This window comes from Coregonus lavaretus, assembly GCF_964263955.1.
Source record: "Coregonus lavaretus genome assembly, contig: HAP1_SCAFFOLD_6815, whole genome shotgun sequence".
NCBI classification, from domain to species: Eukaryota; Metazoa; Chordata; class Actinopteri; order Salmoniformes; family Salmonidae; genus Coregonus; species Coregonus lavaretus.
This window is the reverse complement of record NW_028165404.1, coordinates 1-17,337: the sequence shown is the minus strand read 5'-3', so window position 1 is coordinate 17,337 and position 17,337 is coordinate 1. Positions and strand designations below refer to the sequence as shown.

The 17,337-nt window shown below is 44.3% G+C and overlaps 1 protein-coding gene across 1 annotated transcript; it reads left to right on the top strand.

Annotated features, from left to right (window-relative positions):
* The first annotated feature begins 207 nt into the window (after positions 1-207).
* LOC311115900 (tripartite motif-containing protein 16-like) lies at positions 208-8,935 on the top strand. The gene is made up of 5 exons (XM_084191022.1): positions 208-798; positions 1,223-1,318; positions 7,443-7,670; positions 8,069-8,123; positions 8,360-8,935. The coding sequence occupies exons 1-5, from the start codon at positions 217-219 to the stop codon at positions 8,872-8,874; spliced, it is 1,476 nt and encodes a 491-aa protein (XP_084047148.1). The 5' UTR covers positions 208-216; the 3' UTR covers positions 8,875-8,935.
* The last annotated feature ends 8,402 nt before the right edge of the window (positions 8,936-17,337 follow it).

The following is a 17,337-nucleotide window of genomic DNA, read 5'->3' as shown; positions in this document are numbered from 1 at the left end:
ATACGTATTTCAAATAGATGTAAGAGAAATACTGAACATCTCTGGCTACTACCCAACACTCTGTCACACTTCCTTATCAAAGAAAACACACCCTCTCTACATACAGAGTACACAGTCAAGTAGGAAGCCCCTCCCTGTCCTCTGGTGTAGAGTTCCATGAAACAGAAAGTCATCTTTGACACTGCCATTGCTTAAGCTATGGGAGAGAGCACCAAAATGGCAGAGAATCAGGAACTGTTCTGTTGCTCCATCTGTCTGGATCTACTGAAGGATCCGGTGACTACTGCCTGTGGACACAGCTACTGTATGGGCTGTATTAAAGAAAGCTGGGATCAGGATGTTCTGAAAGGTGTCTATAGCTGTCCTCAGTGCAGAGAGACCTTCACTCCAAGGCCTAATCTGAGGAAAAATAACATGTTGGCTGAAGTGGTGGAGAAACTGAAGAAGACAGGACTCCAGGCTGCTCCCCCTCCTGCTCTGTGCTATGCTGGACCTGGAGATGTGGCGTGTGATTTCTGCACTGGGACCAGAAAGCAGAAAGCCCTCATGTCCTGTCTGGCGTGTCTGGCCTCTTACTGTGAGACTCACCTCCAACCTCACTATGAATCTCCTGCTTTCAAGAAGCACAAGCTGGTCAAAGCCACCACACAACTACAGGAGAAGATCTGCTCTCATCATGACAAACTGCTGGAAGTTTACTGTTGTACCGATCAGCAGTGTATCTGTATGCTGTGTACAATGGATGAACATAAAGGCCATGATACAGTGTCAGCTGCAGCAGAGAGGACTGAGAAACAGGTAAGACCAGAACTACTTGTTGGTGACTGTCTGATAAACAAAGAATTAAAGATACAGTAGGAACTAAGGCTGTTTGAATATGAGATCATTCAAATGAAATCAATCCTCAGCAGAACAAATATGAACACAAACCTTGAGTATATTGAGTTTGCTCCAAATGTATCACCATTTTCTAAAGTCAAACAACATTATCATTCTGAATGCCCTTTTAGGAGTCCAAAGTTCAGCCTCAACCCCTTGATACATGCACGTCTACCATAAAAACTATAATCATTCACATAGCAACATAAAAAATGTCATATGGTATAGGGACTTCCTCAAGATTTTAGACCTTCCTCTCTATGGGCCCTATGTCACATTACTATACTATTGATCTACTGGACAAATAAAGCTTGATAGCTCATTGAAGAGTGATTCTCCACAGAGGCAGCTGGGGATGAGTCAGCAGAAGGTCCAGCAGAGATTCCAGGAGAGAGAGAAGGAGCTGAAGGAGCTCCAACAGACTGTGGAGTCTCTCAAGGTGAGTATTGTTGACCAGAGGAGACACACCATTTCACATCTCTCCTCCAGTCAGAGAGAGGGAGAGAGACAGGCCTCTATCTAATCCCACTGACCCCACTGTTGGAAACAGGACCCCTTTCAGAGAACACACGGCTTAATGTAACTGACGGGATATGAACCCGGGTCTACTGAGGGAGAAACCAACATCTTGGGGGTTCGATCCCCGGGACCACCCATACGTAAAAATGTGTTCACACATGACTGTAAGTCGCTTTGGATAAAAGCGTCTGCTAAATGGCATATTATATATTATTATGTTACACCAAGAGGAGATTCCCTACTGGGCCGACACTGATTTTAAAGTCACAAGTGGGCTACCTCGTCACATGACCATGAGTAACCATGAGTGACTCATGTCCGCTATACATTAACATGGAGCCCTCTCTCTCTCACTCTCTCTCAATTCAATTAAATGGGCTTTATATTGGCATTGGAAACATATGTTTACATTGCCACAGCAAGTGAAATAGATACTAAACAAAAGTTAAATAAACCACCAGAAATTAACAGTAAACATTACACTCACAAAAGTTTCAATGGAATAGAGACTTTCAAATGTTATAACTCAAGTGCAAACAGAGTGAGCCATTCGCCAGACTGAGTTCTGGAGGTGAAATGGAAATGAATGAGGGAGAGTTAAGTGAGGTAGAAGGTGTGGTGAAGAGCTCAGAACCAGAGCCTGGCATCAATGGACATGATAAAGAAGAATCTGGTGCAGTAGGAGTTACATTGTTGTAGAAAGTGGACCCAAACCATTTGGCAGATCCATTTGTGGTTTCAGGGTGGGTGGGAAAGGATTTGGGTGCAGTTGAATCAGTGAAGGTAACCTGTAGTGGACTTGTGATATTTGTTTGTGTTTCTTCTGACCAGAGGGAGTGGGCGCTCCATGTCATGCAACTTGGGTCAAGATCTGTTTCTTGCTTTGCTCTTAGGAACAGGGCACCATTGAAAGGAGTGATTTCTGGGGTAGCGTTAAGTGTAGAAGTGGAGAAATTGAAGATGAAGATTCCTGGTGTTTGTGATGCCCGACGTTTGGTGTGACACAGACCTGGTGGTGAACGTGGTGAAACAGAGGAGTCAGTCCTTTTGAGTTATGAGTCTTTACCCAAGAAAGTCATGTTATGATATATCAGTTATCTTGATTCAAGCTTTTGTGCCAAATCCATAAATTCAGGTCCAACGTTTATGGTCATTTCGCAGCAGTTTGTGGGAGGGAAATTCCAATATGTTTTATGTGTGCAGGAGGGAATGGGATAAAGGATTGTTCTGGTGAATAAAGTGTGTGTCAACTGTTGGGATACCCATGTTGCTGGGTATCGGAAGTGTCCGGTGCGAAAGAGGCAGGTTGAGGTGGCTAGAGTCAGAGTAGTGCAGAAGGTGTCGTATGCTGAGGCAGTGAAGAAAGTAGAGGAGGATGGGTCAAGGGTGAGAGATCCTGAGAGGATCCCTGTGAGTAGTAGATCTGTGCCAGCACAGAGGGATAGGCCAACGAGTGATATATGCTTTAGTAAAGTTAGCTTCTTAGAGTTCATAGCAATGGTTATCAACTGTACCGCAGAAATGGAACGTAAATCAAAGAAAAAAGATGTTGTGGTGGCAGCTGCAGAGAAGTATTTGGGCATACAAGATTAGACTTCAGAAGAGTTACAGGGTGTGTTGAGTGGTGGTGTCCCGTCCTCCCAGGCCGTTGGCATGGTGCAGGAGCAGATAGGGTCAAAGTAGTGGAATGGGGTAGTGGGTATTTAATGAGTGTAGGGTTAGTTGGAAGGGTGTTTTTTTATTATTATTATAATTTCCCCTTTTCCCATTTTGTGTCACAAAGTATAATGGATTTATATTATAGTCCAGTTGGGGGCGGTAATGCAACATATTGGATGCCAACCGCCGTTAAACACCAAAGAAGAAGAACCGTTACATTATGTCTATGTACAGTATTGTAACGGTTTGAGGTTGGGGGGGTTTGGGGGGGTTTGGAAGGGATTTTGGGGATGGGGGAGGGTCTATTAGAAGTTAGTAGGGCTCTTCTTTATTTTCTCAGAAGTACTGAGTTAGGTAGGAGGATTTAGAAATGTTGGAAACCGTGATTGACCACACACTCCAGCACAGTAGGTGGCGGCATGCACCTTTAACGTTGGTTTGTGGACCGCCATTATATCATAGAAGAAGAAGTTGGTTGTGTGAGAGACTTTGTGGTTCGTGAGGAGGGCTACTATTCTTTTTTCTTTTGGTTCTTGCGTATTTTCTGAATGTATTTTCTGATGGTGGAGGGTTTGTTTATTGGTTTCCACTGTTTATCGTTTAGAGTTTGAGGGGGGAGTAGGGGTAGTTTGTTAGGGCGGCGTGATGGCCTCAACCGAGTGGAGAAGAAACGCTGTCGCTTCGGGTCCGTTCCGGAGAAAGGTGTGGAGGAAGTTTTGCTCATGGTCGGCGAACAGGTTGGAGCGGAACATCTGGACTCTGCATCCAGAATGAACAAGGCGGTGGTTGGGTTAATGAAAAAGGTTTGTCTTGTTGTGAGGGGTGTGTTGGTGCAGATGTCGCCTCTTTCGATAAGAGTTGTGGTGGCTAATCTGCCTCCGTTTATTGCTTCCGAACAGACCCCAAGTAGTTGGTTAGTTTTGGTAAATTTGCAAGTGGTTTTCGTGTGCTCTCGGCTGGGTGCCAAGCGGAATCCGTTAAACATGTTGTCTCTTTTCGTAGACAAGTGTTTGTTTCTTAACAAACCTCAAGGTTACACAGGGGAGGGGTGGAACACAGGGTTTGCTAGCACAGATAGTTTTGGGTGTTTCTAGTGTGGGGATCATCAGTTATAGGCTACAAGCAGCAATATGATTGATAGGTAGGACAGGTATTGAACCCAAATAATCCCTACTCAGATGCGCTAACCTCAACCCTAGTAAACATGCATTATAAAAACCTTCTATATAAAATTATCTCATATTGGGAGTAAATAGCCTCTGAATAGAAAAGAAAAAACACTGCATCTTCCAGCCCACCAATAAATGACATAATGCAACCTTGGCGGTCAGCATATTTACCTCAACATGCCCCTCGCTTGCCTGAGAAGGCAGAGTGCTCGATGCTGGTTGATGAATTTGACAATTAATGTACTAGGAAAATACGTTTTTGTCGACCAGAGGTGACTGAATTAATGTTTAGGCTTATTGATAATCATTATAGTAATTAAGTATAATTTCAAAACATGAGCATAAAACAGGTAATAATAAACATGAATCATCATTATATTACTTCATAGTAATGCTTTTTCAGTCCTTCCTCTTGCGTTAGCAGTGTGGAAAGGGACAGTAAAAAGCTCAGGCAGGAGGAGTTTTCCTGTGAGGGGGAGTGGTGGTGTATCCAGGGAGAGAACTAAACTAATCGTTGCAAGCGCCATGCTCTACCAACTGAGCTACACGGTAGTAGTGCATGGCCAAGTGGTGGTGCGCAGGCCGTGGAGAAAGCGGTGGTGGGGAGGGTTGCAGCTGGGCTACATGAGCTGAGGCAGGTTTCTGTAGTAACAGAGACTCCGGTGGGCGAAGGCTTGGTGGGCTCATCCCAGGAAATATTGCCTGTCATTGGGGAAGAGGCACTGATCATGGGGGAAGCGCAGGGGGGCAGAGACTGGGGAGGAGGAGGACGGTACCGTGCCAATGGAGGAAGAGGAAGAGGGGGGAGGTGAGTCTGAAAGAGCGGAGGACAAGGCGTCTCGATTTCAGATGGCTCATTGGATCCAGAGGGATGTCAGGCTGAGGGCCCAGTATATACGGTGAGAGAACTTTCTAGGTTCCTGATGGAGACTAAAGGGGAAAAAGAAGGTTCTGCTGGAGTCTTATTTGATTGATCCTGGAAGGTTTGTAAGGTCAGTACAACACGTGATGAAGAATGAGGGGTTTAGTGTCCTCTCACCCAGGAAGTGGTATAGGCTGAGAAAATGGGTCATGGGTTCTTAAGGGCATGTCTTCAGAATCTGCTTAAATGGATGGTTTTTTCTGGCATGGCGGCTTTATGGGCTTCTCTACTGGTTTCTGATTGTGGTGATTTCCCTCCCACCTCTTATGGAGATTTCACGGTTAGACTTCCTTAACATGAACGCCGGCAAAGACTGGGGGAATATGTAAACCAAAAACATTTAAATGCCATGGCAGAAATCTTAGTGCAGGGGTAGCAAAAGAGGTGTGTAAGGGTAGGTTGTTAGTGTTTAGAGCCCAAATAATGACCTTGTCTTTGCTTTCATAAATGTGTCTGCACCTGGTCCTCTGTAGCTCAGCTGGTAGAGCACGGCGCTTGTAACGCCAGGGTAGTGGGTTCGATCCCCGGGACCACCCATACACAAAAAAAAAATATATATATATATATATATATGCACGAATGACTGTAAGTCACTTTGGATAAAAGCGTCTGCAAAATGGCACATTATATTATATTATAGTACAGGGCTCAGTTCTCTGTTTCACCAGAGGGGTTGGAAAAACAGAGTGGGGAAACCAAGAAAATCCCTTGTTTTACGTTTGTCTGATGGGCGGGTAACTTCTGTTGTGGGGAGATAAGGGAGCCTGATGGGTGGGTAACTTCTGTTGTGGGGAGATGAGGGAGCCTGATGGGTGGGTAACTTCTGTTGTGGGGAGATGAGGGAGCCTGATGGGTGGGTAACTTCTGTTGTGGGGAGATGAGGGAGCCTGATGGGTGGGTAACTTCTGTTGTGGGGAGATGAGGCTGTGGAGTTGTACTCTGATTTATAGAGGGCAGAACTCTGTGGGCCTCTGTAGCTCAATTGGTAGAGCATGGCACTTGTAGTGCCAGGGTAGTGGGTTCAATCCCCGGGACCACCCATATGTAAAAATGTATGCACATGACTGTAAGTCGGTGTACGAGGGGGCGTCTTCTGCTTAGGTAAACTGGGGAAAGAGTGAGGCTCTGTTATGTGGGGCATGGAGGGACAGGGCACCTCCGCAGCTTCCAGGGGGGTTGCAGTGGGGCTGTGAGTGGCTCAAGATGCTTGGGCTGTATCTGGGCTCGGAGGGTTGGGATAGGAAGAACTGGGAAGGAGTGTCACAAGCGGTGGTGTCGAGGCTGACGAAGTGGAGGTGGCTCATCTCCCAAGTGGCATACAGAGGGGCGGTGCTGATCGTCAACAACTTGGTGGCATCCCCCCCCCCCCCCCCCCCCCCCCCCCCCCCCCCCCCCCCCGGCGTTCTGCTTGTGGACCTGCAGCGCAAGTTAGTGAATTTTCTTCTGGTCAGGGTGGCAGCGTTCTGACTCAGCAGCACAGAGGCTACTGTACCGTACGGAGGTGGGCTGGAGGGAACCAGCATGTGCTCTGTTGAGGAGGGCTGGTGGTTTGGGGCTGGATCAGCAGATCTTCATCATGCGGCAGGAGAGACTCAATACAGCAGGGGTCTCTGATTTCTATGCTGCAGTACTGAGGGCTGGAGCAGCCTGAGGAGGGGCCACCACCGTTTCCACCACTGCAAGTGACAGCAGAGACTGGGGACTGGCAGGAGAGTCCGGAGGACTTACTGACTTTTAACACTCTGAGCTTAGTGGGAGTGAAGGGGCATCAGTGGCAGAGGGTTGTGGGGGCTGAGAGCATGGCAGGGTATAGGTGGAGGGTGCTCTATAAGCTCCCAGTGCTGGAAAGGTCAGGGGTCGTCCAGTGGAGGGTATTACATGGAGCCCTGGACACCAATAGCTGGTTGGCTAGGGTTGACCTGGGAGTTGGGGAGGGGTGTCCGTTTTCTGCAATGACAGACTGTTCATCATGTTTTTTCTGTGTTGCCAAGGTAATGCCATTACTGTTGACGCCTTAGGGTTGAGTTTAAGTTGTACAAAATGATCAACAGTGTGGAGATGTTTCAGGAGGTATGGGGGCTCAGGGGGGCTGTCTGTACGGCTGGAGAGGAGGGGTTGGATGGACGGTTGGAATGTGGTGCTGGTTGGTGTATTGTACTGTGGTGTTGGGTACTGGATAATGTGATTGTGTAGAGGTTGTGGTGTCACGCAATGTGCTTTTAGGGGTGGGGGTGTTAGTGTAATGAGGATGGCTCATTAAAGTAAGACAAGTCTCTCTCTCTCTCTCTTAACAGCGCTCTGCACAGGCAGCAGTGGAGGACAGTGATAAGATCTTTACTGAGCTGATCCGCTCCATTGAGAGAAGGCGCTCTGAGGTGAAGGAGCTGATCAGAGCCCAAGAGAAGGCTCAAGTGAGTCAAGCTGAAGGACTCCTGGAGCAACTGGAGCAGGAGATAGCTGAGCTGAGGAAGAGAAGCACTGAGCTGGAGCAGCTCTCACACACAGAGGATCACATCCATTTCCTCCAGGTAACTCAACTGCCTTGATACATGTGATATGAAACTAAAACTCAATGTGAAACTCTCAATCATTTGGTTCTGCTCTCTCTCCCTCTCTCTCTCTCCCCCCAGAGTTATCAGTCTCTCTCCGGTACCAGTGTATCTTCAGACTTACCCAGCATCGTTGTCCGTCCTCTTCAGTACTTTGGAGATGTGAGTAAGACTGTGTCTGAACTGAGAGAGAAACTAGAAGACGTCCTTAAAGGAGAATGGACCAAGATCTCCACTACAGGTGTGTTGAAAATAATAAGAACATCAACTTTAGACCATTGAAAGTTCCCTACTAGTCATATACATGTGGAATATGGTATGATGATAACATTCCCTCTCTCTGTGAATGTGTTTGTGTGTCTGTAGTGAATATAGTGGATGTTGTACTGCCTCCAGAGCCCAAGACCAGAGAACAGTTCTTACAATGTGAGTCTCTTTATTCTGAAGTAACTAACAGTCTCTTTTTACTGACACTCCTAACAATCCCTCTAGAAATATATAGCAATAGTAGATCTAATCAAAGACTGGGTATCTATCTGACTCCTCATATTTCTCTGATTTGATCTCTGCTGTGCTCTAATCAAAGACAGGGTAGATACAGTATCTGACTTCACTTATTGTTCTAACTCCCCTCATTGGTCTCTGCTCTGCTCTTCTCCCAGATTCCTGTCAGCTCACACTGGACCCAAACACAGCAGCCACACACCTCTCTCTGTCTGAAGGGAACAGAAAGATGACCTATACAGGCCAAGTCCAACCATATCCTGATCATCCAGACAGATTCACCAACGACTACCAGGTTCTGTGTAGAGAGGGTCTGTCTGGACGCTGTTACTGGGAGGTGGAGTGGAGTGGGTGGGGTGTTGTTACAGCAGTCTCATATAAAGACATCAGCAGAACAGGGACAGATGGTGGATTTGGATTCAATAACAAGTCCTGGAGTTTACAGTGCTCTAGTGGTGGTTATTGTTTCAGACACAATAATGTTGAGACTAAAGTACCAGGCCCTCAGCCCTCCAGAGTAGGAGTGGACCTGGATCACAAGGCAGGAACTCTGTCCTTCTACAGTGTCTCTGACACAATGACCCTCCTCCACAGAGTCCAGACCACATTCACTCAGCCCCTCTATCCTGGGTTTTATCTCTATGATAGTACTGTTGAGCTGGTTAAACTGTAGTAGGGTCCACATAGATACTAGTCATGCTGGTGTAGTCTATAGCTGAGCTGGTTAAACTGTAGTAGGGTCCACATAGATACTAGTCATGCTGGTGTAGTCTATAGCTGAGCTGGTTAAACTGTAGTAGGGTCCACATAGATACTAGTCATGCTGGTGTAGTCTATAGCTGAGCTGGTTAAACTGTAGTAGGGTCCACATAGATACTAGTCATGCTGGTGTAGTCTATAGCTGAGCTGGTTAAACTGTAGTAGGGTCCACATAGATACTAGTCATGCTGGTGTAGTCTATAGCTGAGCTGGTTAAACTGTAGTAGGGTCCACATAGATACTAGTCATGCTGGTGTAGTCTATAGCTGAGCTGGTTAAACTGTAGTAGGGTCCACATAGATACTAGTCATGCTGGTGTAGTCTATAGCTGAGCTGGTTAAACTGTAGTAGGGTCCACATAGATACTAGTCATGCTGGTGGTGAAGGTCCCCAGATGTGATGATTCATTCTGCTCTGTTTTTATGTACAATGATTTGATTGATTTGATCTTCAGAAGATGTTATGTATTACAATTCAATGCATTCATATTTTTTTAAGTGCAATGTCTTATATATTCACATTAATCATGATGTATGCTGTTAATGTATGTTGGTTGTCATTCAGAACCATTGACATGTTTTCTCAATTGGTTCTCTGTCTCAATGTCATTTTCCTCAGTATCATGGAACAGGTAGTGTTACTTACTTGCTAATTGAACTATATGGGCCGGTTTCCCGGACAAAGATGAAGCCTAGTCCTAGACTAAAAAGCATGTTCAATGGAAATGTCCGGGAAACCGGCCCTAAGTTTGGCATCTTTTATTCTCCCATACTGCTCAGTCAAGCAACATTAAACCTGTCCAGCAGGTGGTGCTGTTAACCAAACAATAAAAACCCAGCAGATATCTTGACTTGTCACTCAGTATATCAGTAATGTTCAGAATTGTACTTTAATATCATTGTAGATTGATGGTCTTTTTAATCCACTATCCAGAGTCAGGAACAGATGAAGTTAGGTCTGCTACTGTTCAGTTATTAAATATGATTCATGGTGATGGGAAATAAAAAATCCATCTAGTAGTAGTTTTCCTTTGCTATTTATTCCAAGGTGTGTCTTTAACTTGTAAATGGATTGTGTTGAAGCTGGCATGTGGTGTGGATGATAGAATAGAGTGAATAGAGGAGAGAAGAGAGGAGGAGAGGAGAACATCATATAGAAGACAGATAAGATAGAGAGACAATTCATACCCAGGGGAGTTACTGACTCTGGCCCAAATGACTCCCTGTTCCCTACGTAGTGCACTAGGCTACTTCTGACCAGATCTAAAGTAGTGCACTACATAGGGAATAGGGTGGAGATTTGCTCACTGTCATTAGAATGAAGATTTCCATACAGGAGTTACTGTCTCTGTCCCAAATCTCTCCCTGTTCCCTACGTAGTGCACTAGGCTTCTTCTGACCAGATCTAAAGTAGTCTTCTAGATTTTACATGTTTTCTCCCTGTCGTTAGAAAATGACAATATGGTAATGACTTTAGTGGTTTCCTCCCCCTTTGTTTTTATTGGTTGTGTGTTATGTGTGTTGTTGTGTTAGGTTTTCCCCCTGTGTTCCTAATGGAAAATCCATTAACAATGAATCACAAACAAATTATATTCCAGTTGTGTTTAGACAACTTCATGGCTGACATCCCCCAGTTCTGTTAAGACCCATTGAACTGGGTCACATTCTAAATGGTCACTTGTATTGATACTCCATACTGGGCCTAACTGGGGTTAACCATACTGGAGGGTTTCTTTCTGCACACATATTCCCTCATCTCCAGAACTTTACCTGATGTCCTCTCTCTCTCTCTCTCTCTCTCTCTCTCTCTCTCTCTCTCTCTGTCTCTCTCTCTCTCTGTCTCTGTCTCTCTCTCTCTCTCTCTCTCTCTCTCTCTCTCTCTCTCTCTCTCTCCCATCAAACCGTATAGAAAGCAGCCAACCTCAATATGGTTCCATTCCTGTAGTTATCAGGACACATGAGGTGTGGAACTATTATCTCCTTTCTAAGTGTGAACTTGTCCACTTCCCTTCATGGATTTAAAAGGAAATGACTGGTATATGTAAACTCCCTCTACCCCATGCCAACACCAATCCAATGCTGTACAATTAATTCCATAGCTTAACAACATACATCACTCACACACACACTCACACAGACACACCTATTCACTTGGGCCTTCTCCCTCATGCCCTGCTGACATCCATGCAGGCCCACATTGACCTTGTGACCTCTGGAGCTCCATGCATCTTGTTCTACACTCCCTGCCTAGTAAAACCCTTTCTCCCATGGGCCTGAGAGTACAGCTCATTTGAGACCATTTTGGAAAAGATTTTCTGTCATTTTTAAATGCCCATAAAAAAAATTCACATTATACTGCTGTTTTGAATGTATAGCAAAACCAGGTAGTTTTGAGGTTGAATAGCTACTTGAGTTGCTTGGTTCTACTGAAATTACCAACAGGCATTGGTCCAGGGTGATCAGGCCTATCATTTGAGACCATTTGGGTAAAGATTAGAGCTTTCTTTCCTTTTTAAATCACTCCAGGCAATATGTAATACAAATCTGATTTGGTTGCAATGCTGGGAAGAACTACACCACAGTAGATCCACGTTGCCTTTCAACTTTTTTCAAATAGGAAAACCAGGTTTTTATCCGTTTGTTTTTTTATAAAGCTAGAAAAAAATATATATAAAAAAAAATAGAAAATATGAAGAAAATATGCATCACTAACTGTAAGTCGCTCTGGATAAGAGTGTCTGCTAAATGACTACCAAAAAAATAAAAAATATTTTTTTTCATAAATATGAAAATGAAAAAAAAGACGACTACCAGGTGAACGCATAACTTACCACGTGCCCGTAGCCAAACACGTCTTTAAATGACCAGTGGGGTCGAATCCGGGTGGGGGGGTGTGATAACTGCCTGAATGGAGGTGAAGCTTCACTTAATCTACTTTGAAGCAGAGAAAAAACCGTAATGTTGGAGAAGCTGACTTAATCTACTTTGAAGCAGAAAAAAAAATATTAAAAAATATTTTTTCAAAAATATGAAAATGAAAAAAAAGAAGACATGGGGGCGTGCGGGACGCACTCGCTAAGCGGACCGGCACATTGAACGCGGGTCGGCGACTCCCCGCTTGCCAGGAGCCCTCCGAAAACGTGGACGGATCCTGCCGAGTAAGAAATGATACTCGGGAGGAGACAGAGAGAGGGAGAGGGGACTCTCTCCAATCCCACTGACCTCACTGTTGGGTACATGCTGTCTGGACATTAAAACAGACCCAGTTGCTAGGTCAACCAAGCATAGACAGATAAGATAGAGAGACAATTCATACCCAGGTGAGTTACTGACTCTGGCCCAAATGACACCCTGTTCCCTACGTAGTGCACTAGGCTACTTCTGATCAGATCTAAAGTAGTGCACTACATAGGGAATAGGGTGGAGATTTGCTCACTGTCATTAGAATGAAGATTTCCATACAGGAGTTACTGTCTCTGTCCCAAATCTCTCCCTGTTCCCTACGTAGTGCACTAGGCTTCTTCTGACCAGATCTAAAGTAGTCTTCTAGATTTTACATGTTTTCTCCCTGTCGTTAGAAAATGACAATATGGTAATGACTTTAGTGATTTCCTCCCCCTTTGTTTTTATTGGTTGTGTGTTATGTGTGTTGTTGTGTTAGGTTTCCCCCCTGTGTTCCTAATGGAAAATCCATTAACAATGAATCACAAACAAATTATATTCCAGTTGTGTTTAGACAACTTCATGGCTGACATCCCCCAGTTCTGTTAAGACCCATTGAACTGGGTCACATTCTAAATGGTCACTTGTATTGATAGTCCATACTGGGCCTAACTGGGGTTAAGCATACTGGAGGGTTTCTTTCTGCACACATATTTCCTCATCTCCAGAACTTTACCTGATGTCCTCTCTCTGTCTCTGTCTCTGTCTCTGTCTCTGTCTCTCTCTCTCTCTCTCTCTCTCTCCCATCAAACCGTATAGAAAGCAGCCAACCTCAATATGGTTCCATTCCTGTAGTTATCAGGACACATGAGGTGTGGAACTATTATCTCCTTTCTAAGTGTGAACTTGTCCACTTCCCTTCATGGATTTAAAAGGAAATGACTGGTATATGTAAACTCCCTCTACCCCATGCCAACACCAATCCAATGCTGTACAATTAATTCCATAGCTTAACAACATACATCACTCACGCACACACTCACACAGACACACCTATTCACTTGGGTCTTCTCCCTCATGCCCTGCTGACATCCATGCAGGCCCACATTGACCTTGTGACCTCTGGAGCTCCATGCATCTTGTTCTACACTCCCTGCCTAGTAAAACCCTTTCTCCCATGGGCCTGAGAGTACAGCTCATTTGAGACCATTTTGGAAAAGATTTTCTGTCATTTTTAAATGCCCATAAAAAAAATTCACATTATACTGCTGTTTTGAATGTATAGCAAAACCAGGTAGTTTTGAGGTTGAATAGCTACTTGAGTTGCTTGGTTCTACTGAAATTACCAACAGGCATTGGTCCAGGGTGATCAGGCCTATCATTTGAGACCATTTGGGTAAAGATTAGAGCTTTCTTTCCTTTTTAAATCACTCCAGGCAATATGTAATACAAATCTGATTTGGTTGCAATGCTGGGAAGAACTACACCACAGTAGATCCACGTTGCCTTTCAACTTTTTTCAAATAGGAAAACCAGGTTTTTATCCGTTTGTTTTTTTATAAAGCTAGAAAAAAATATATATACAAAAAAATTAAAAATATGAAGAAAATATGCATCACTAACTGTAAGTCGCTCTGGATAAGAGTGTCTGCTAAATGACTACCAAAAAAATAAAAAATATTTTTTTTCATAAATATGAAAATGAAAAAAAAGACGACTACCAGGTGAACGCATAACTTACCACGTGCCCGTAGCCAAACACGTCTTTAAATGACCAGTGGGGTCGAATCCGGGTGGGGGGGTGTGATAACTGCCTGAATGGAGGTGAAGCTTCACTTAATCTACTTTGAAGCAGAGAAAAAACCGTAATGTTGGAGAAGATGACTTAATCTACTTTGAAGCAGAAAAAAAAATATGAAAAATTATTTTTTCAAAAATATGAAAATGAAAAAAAAGAAGACATGGGGGCGTGCGGGACGCACTCGCTAAGCGGACCGGCACATTGAACGCGGGTCGGCGACTCCCCGCTTGCCAGGAGCCCTCCGAAAACGTGGACGGATCCTGCCGAGTAAGAAATGATACTCGGGAGGAGACAGAGAGAGGGAGAGGGGACTCTCTCCAATCCCACTGACCTCACTGTTGGGTACATGCTGTCTGGACATTAAAACAGACCCAGTTGCTAGGTCAACCAAGCATAGACAGATAAGATAGAGAGACAATTCATACCCAGGTGAGTTACTGACTCTGGCCCAAATGACACCCTGTTCCCTACGTAGTGCACTAGGCTACTTCTGATCAGATCTAAAGTAGTGCACTACATAGGGAATAGGGTGGAGATTTGCTCACTGTCATTAGAATGAAGATTTCCATACAGGAGTTACTGTCTCTGTCCCAAATCTCTCCCTGTTCCCTACGTAGTGCACTAGGCTTCTTCTGACCAGATCTAAAGTAGTCTTCTAGATTTTACATGTTTTCTCCCTGTCGTTAGAAAATGACAATATGGTAATGACTTTAGTGGTTTCCTCCCCCTTTGTTTTTATTGGTTGTGTGTTATGTGTGTTGTTGTGTTAGGTTTCCCCCCTGTGTTCCTAATGGAAAATCCATTAACAATGAATCACAAACAAATTATATTCCAGTTGTGTTTAGACAACTTCATGGCTGACATCCCCCAGTTCTGTTAAGACCCATTGAACTGGGTCACATTCTAAATGGTCACTTGTATTGATAGTCCATACTGGGCCTAACTGGGGTTAAGCATACTGGAGGGTTTCTTTCTGCACACATATTTCCTCATCTCCAGAACTTTACCTGATGTCCTGTCTCTGTCTCTGTCTCTGTCTCTGTCTCTGTCTCTGTCTCTGTCTCTCTCTCTCTCTCTCTCTCTCTCTCTCTCTCTCCCATCAAACCGTATAGAAAGCAGCCAACCTCAATATGGTTCCATTCCTGTAGTTATCAGGACACATGAGGTGTGGAACTATTATCTCCTTTCTAAGTGTGAACTTGTCCACTTCCCTTCATGGATTTAAAAGGAAATGACTGGTATATGTAAACTCCCTCTACCCCATGCCAACACCAATCCAATGCTGTACAATTAATTCCATAGCTTAACAACATACATCACTCACGCACACACTCACACAGACACACCTATTCACTTGGGCCTTCTCCCTCATGCCCTGCTGACATCCATGCAGGCCCACATTGACCTTGTGACCTCTGGAGCTCCATGCATCTTGTTCTACACTCCCTGCCTAGTAAAACCCTTTCTCCCATGGGCCTGAGAGTACAGCTCATTTGAGACCATTTTGGAAAAGATTTTCTGTCATTTTTAAATGCCCATAAAAAAATTTCACATTATACTGCTGTTTTGAATGTATAGCAAAACCAGGTAGTTTTGAGGTTGAATAGCTACTTGAGTTGCTTGGTTCTACTGAAATTACCAACAGGCATTGGTCCAGGGTGATCAGGCCTATCATTTGAGACCATTTGGGTAAAGATTAGAGCTTTCTTTCCTTTTTAAATCACTCCAGGCAATATGTAATACAAATCTGATTTGGTTGCAATGCTGGGAAGAACTACACCACAGTAGATCCACGTTGCCTTTCAACTTTTTTCAAATAGGAAAACCAGGTTTTTATCCGTTTGTTTTTTTATAAAGCTAGAAAAAAATATATATACAAAAAAATTAAAAATATGAAGAAAATATGCATCACTAACTGTAAGTCGCTCTGGATAAGAGTGTCTGCTAAATGACTACCAAAAAAATAAAAAATATTTTTTTTCATAAATATGAAAATGAAAAAAAAGACGACTACCAGGTGAACGCATAACTTACCACGTGCCCGTAGCCAAACACGTCTTTAAATGACCAGTGGGGTCGAATCCGGGTGGGGGGGTGTGATAACTGCCTGAATGGAGGTGAAGCTTCACTTAATCTACTTTGAAGCAGAGAAAAAACCGTAATGTTGGAGAAGCTGACTTAATCTACTTTGAAGCAGAAAAAAAAATATGAAAAATTATTTTTTCAAAAATATGAAAATGAAAAAAAAGAAGACATGGGGGCGTGCGGGACGCACTCGCTAAGCGGACCGGCACATTGAACGCGGGTCGGCGACTCCCCGCTTGCCAGGAGCCCTCCGAAAACGTGGACGGATCCTGCCGAGTAAGAAATGATACTCGGGAGGAGACAGAGAGAGGGAGAGGGGACTCTCTCCAATCCCACTGACCTCACTGTTGGGTACATGCTGTCTGGACATTAAAACAGACCCAGTTGCTAGGTCAACCAAGCATAGACAGATAAGATAGAGAGACAATTCATACCCAGGTGAGTTACTGACTCTGGCCCAAATGACACCCTGTTCCCTACGTAGTGCACTAGGCTACTTCTGATCAGATCTAAAGTAGTGCACTACATAGGGAATAGGGTGGAGATTTGCTCACTGTCATTAGAATGAAGATTTCCATACAGGAGTTACTGTCTCTGTCCCAAATCTCTCCCTGTTCCCTACGTAGTGCACTAGGCTTCTTCTGACCAGATCTAAAGTAGTCTTCTAGATTTTACATGTTTTCTCCCTGTCGTTAGAAAATGACAATATGGTAATGACTTTAGTGGTTTCCTCCCCCTTTGTTTTTATTGGTTGTGTGTTATGTGTGTTGTTGTGTTAGGTTTCCCCCCTGTGTTCCTAATGGAAAATCCATTAACAATGAATCACAAACAAATTATATTCCAGTTGTGTTTAGACAACTTCATGGCTGACATCCCCCAGTTCTGTTAAGACCCATTGAACTGGGTCACATTCTAAATGGTCACTTGTATTGATAGTCCATACTGGGCCTAACTGGGGTTAAGCATACTGGAGGGTTTCTTTCTGCACACATATTTCCTCATCTCCAGAACTTTACCTGATGTCCTCTCTCTCTCTCTCTCTCTCTCTCTCTCTCTCTCTCTCTCTCTCTCTCTCTCTCTCTCTCTCTCTCTCTCTCTCTCTCTCTCTCTCTCTCTCTCTCTCTCTCTCTCTCTCTCTCTCTCTCTCTCTCTCTCTCTCTGCCTCTCTCTCTGCCTCTCTCTCTCTGTCTCTGTCTCTGTCTCTGCCTCTCTGTCTCTGTCTCTCTCTGTCTCTCTCTCTCTGTCTCTCTCTCTCTCTCTCTCTCTGCATGCTGGGAGTGTTTGGTGCGTGCTGGGAATTGTTTGAGTGAGTGCTAAGTGCGAGTGTTGT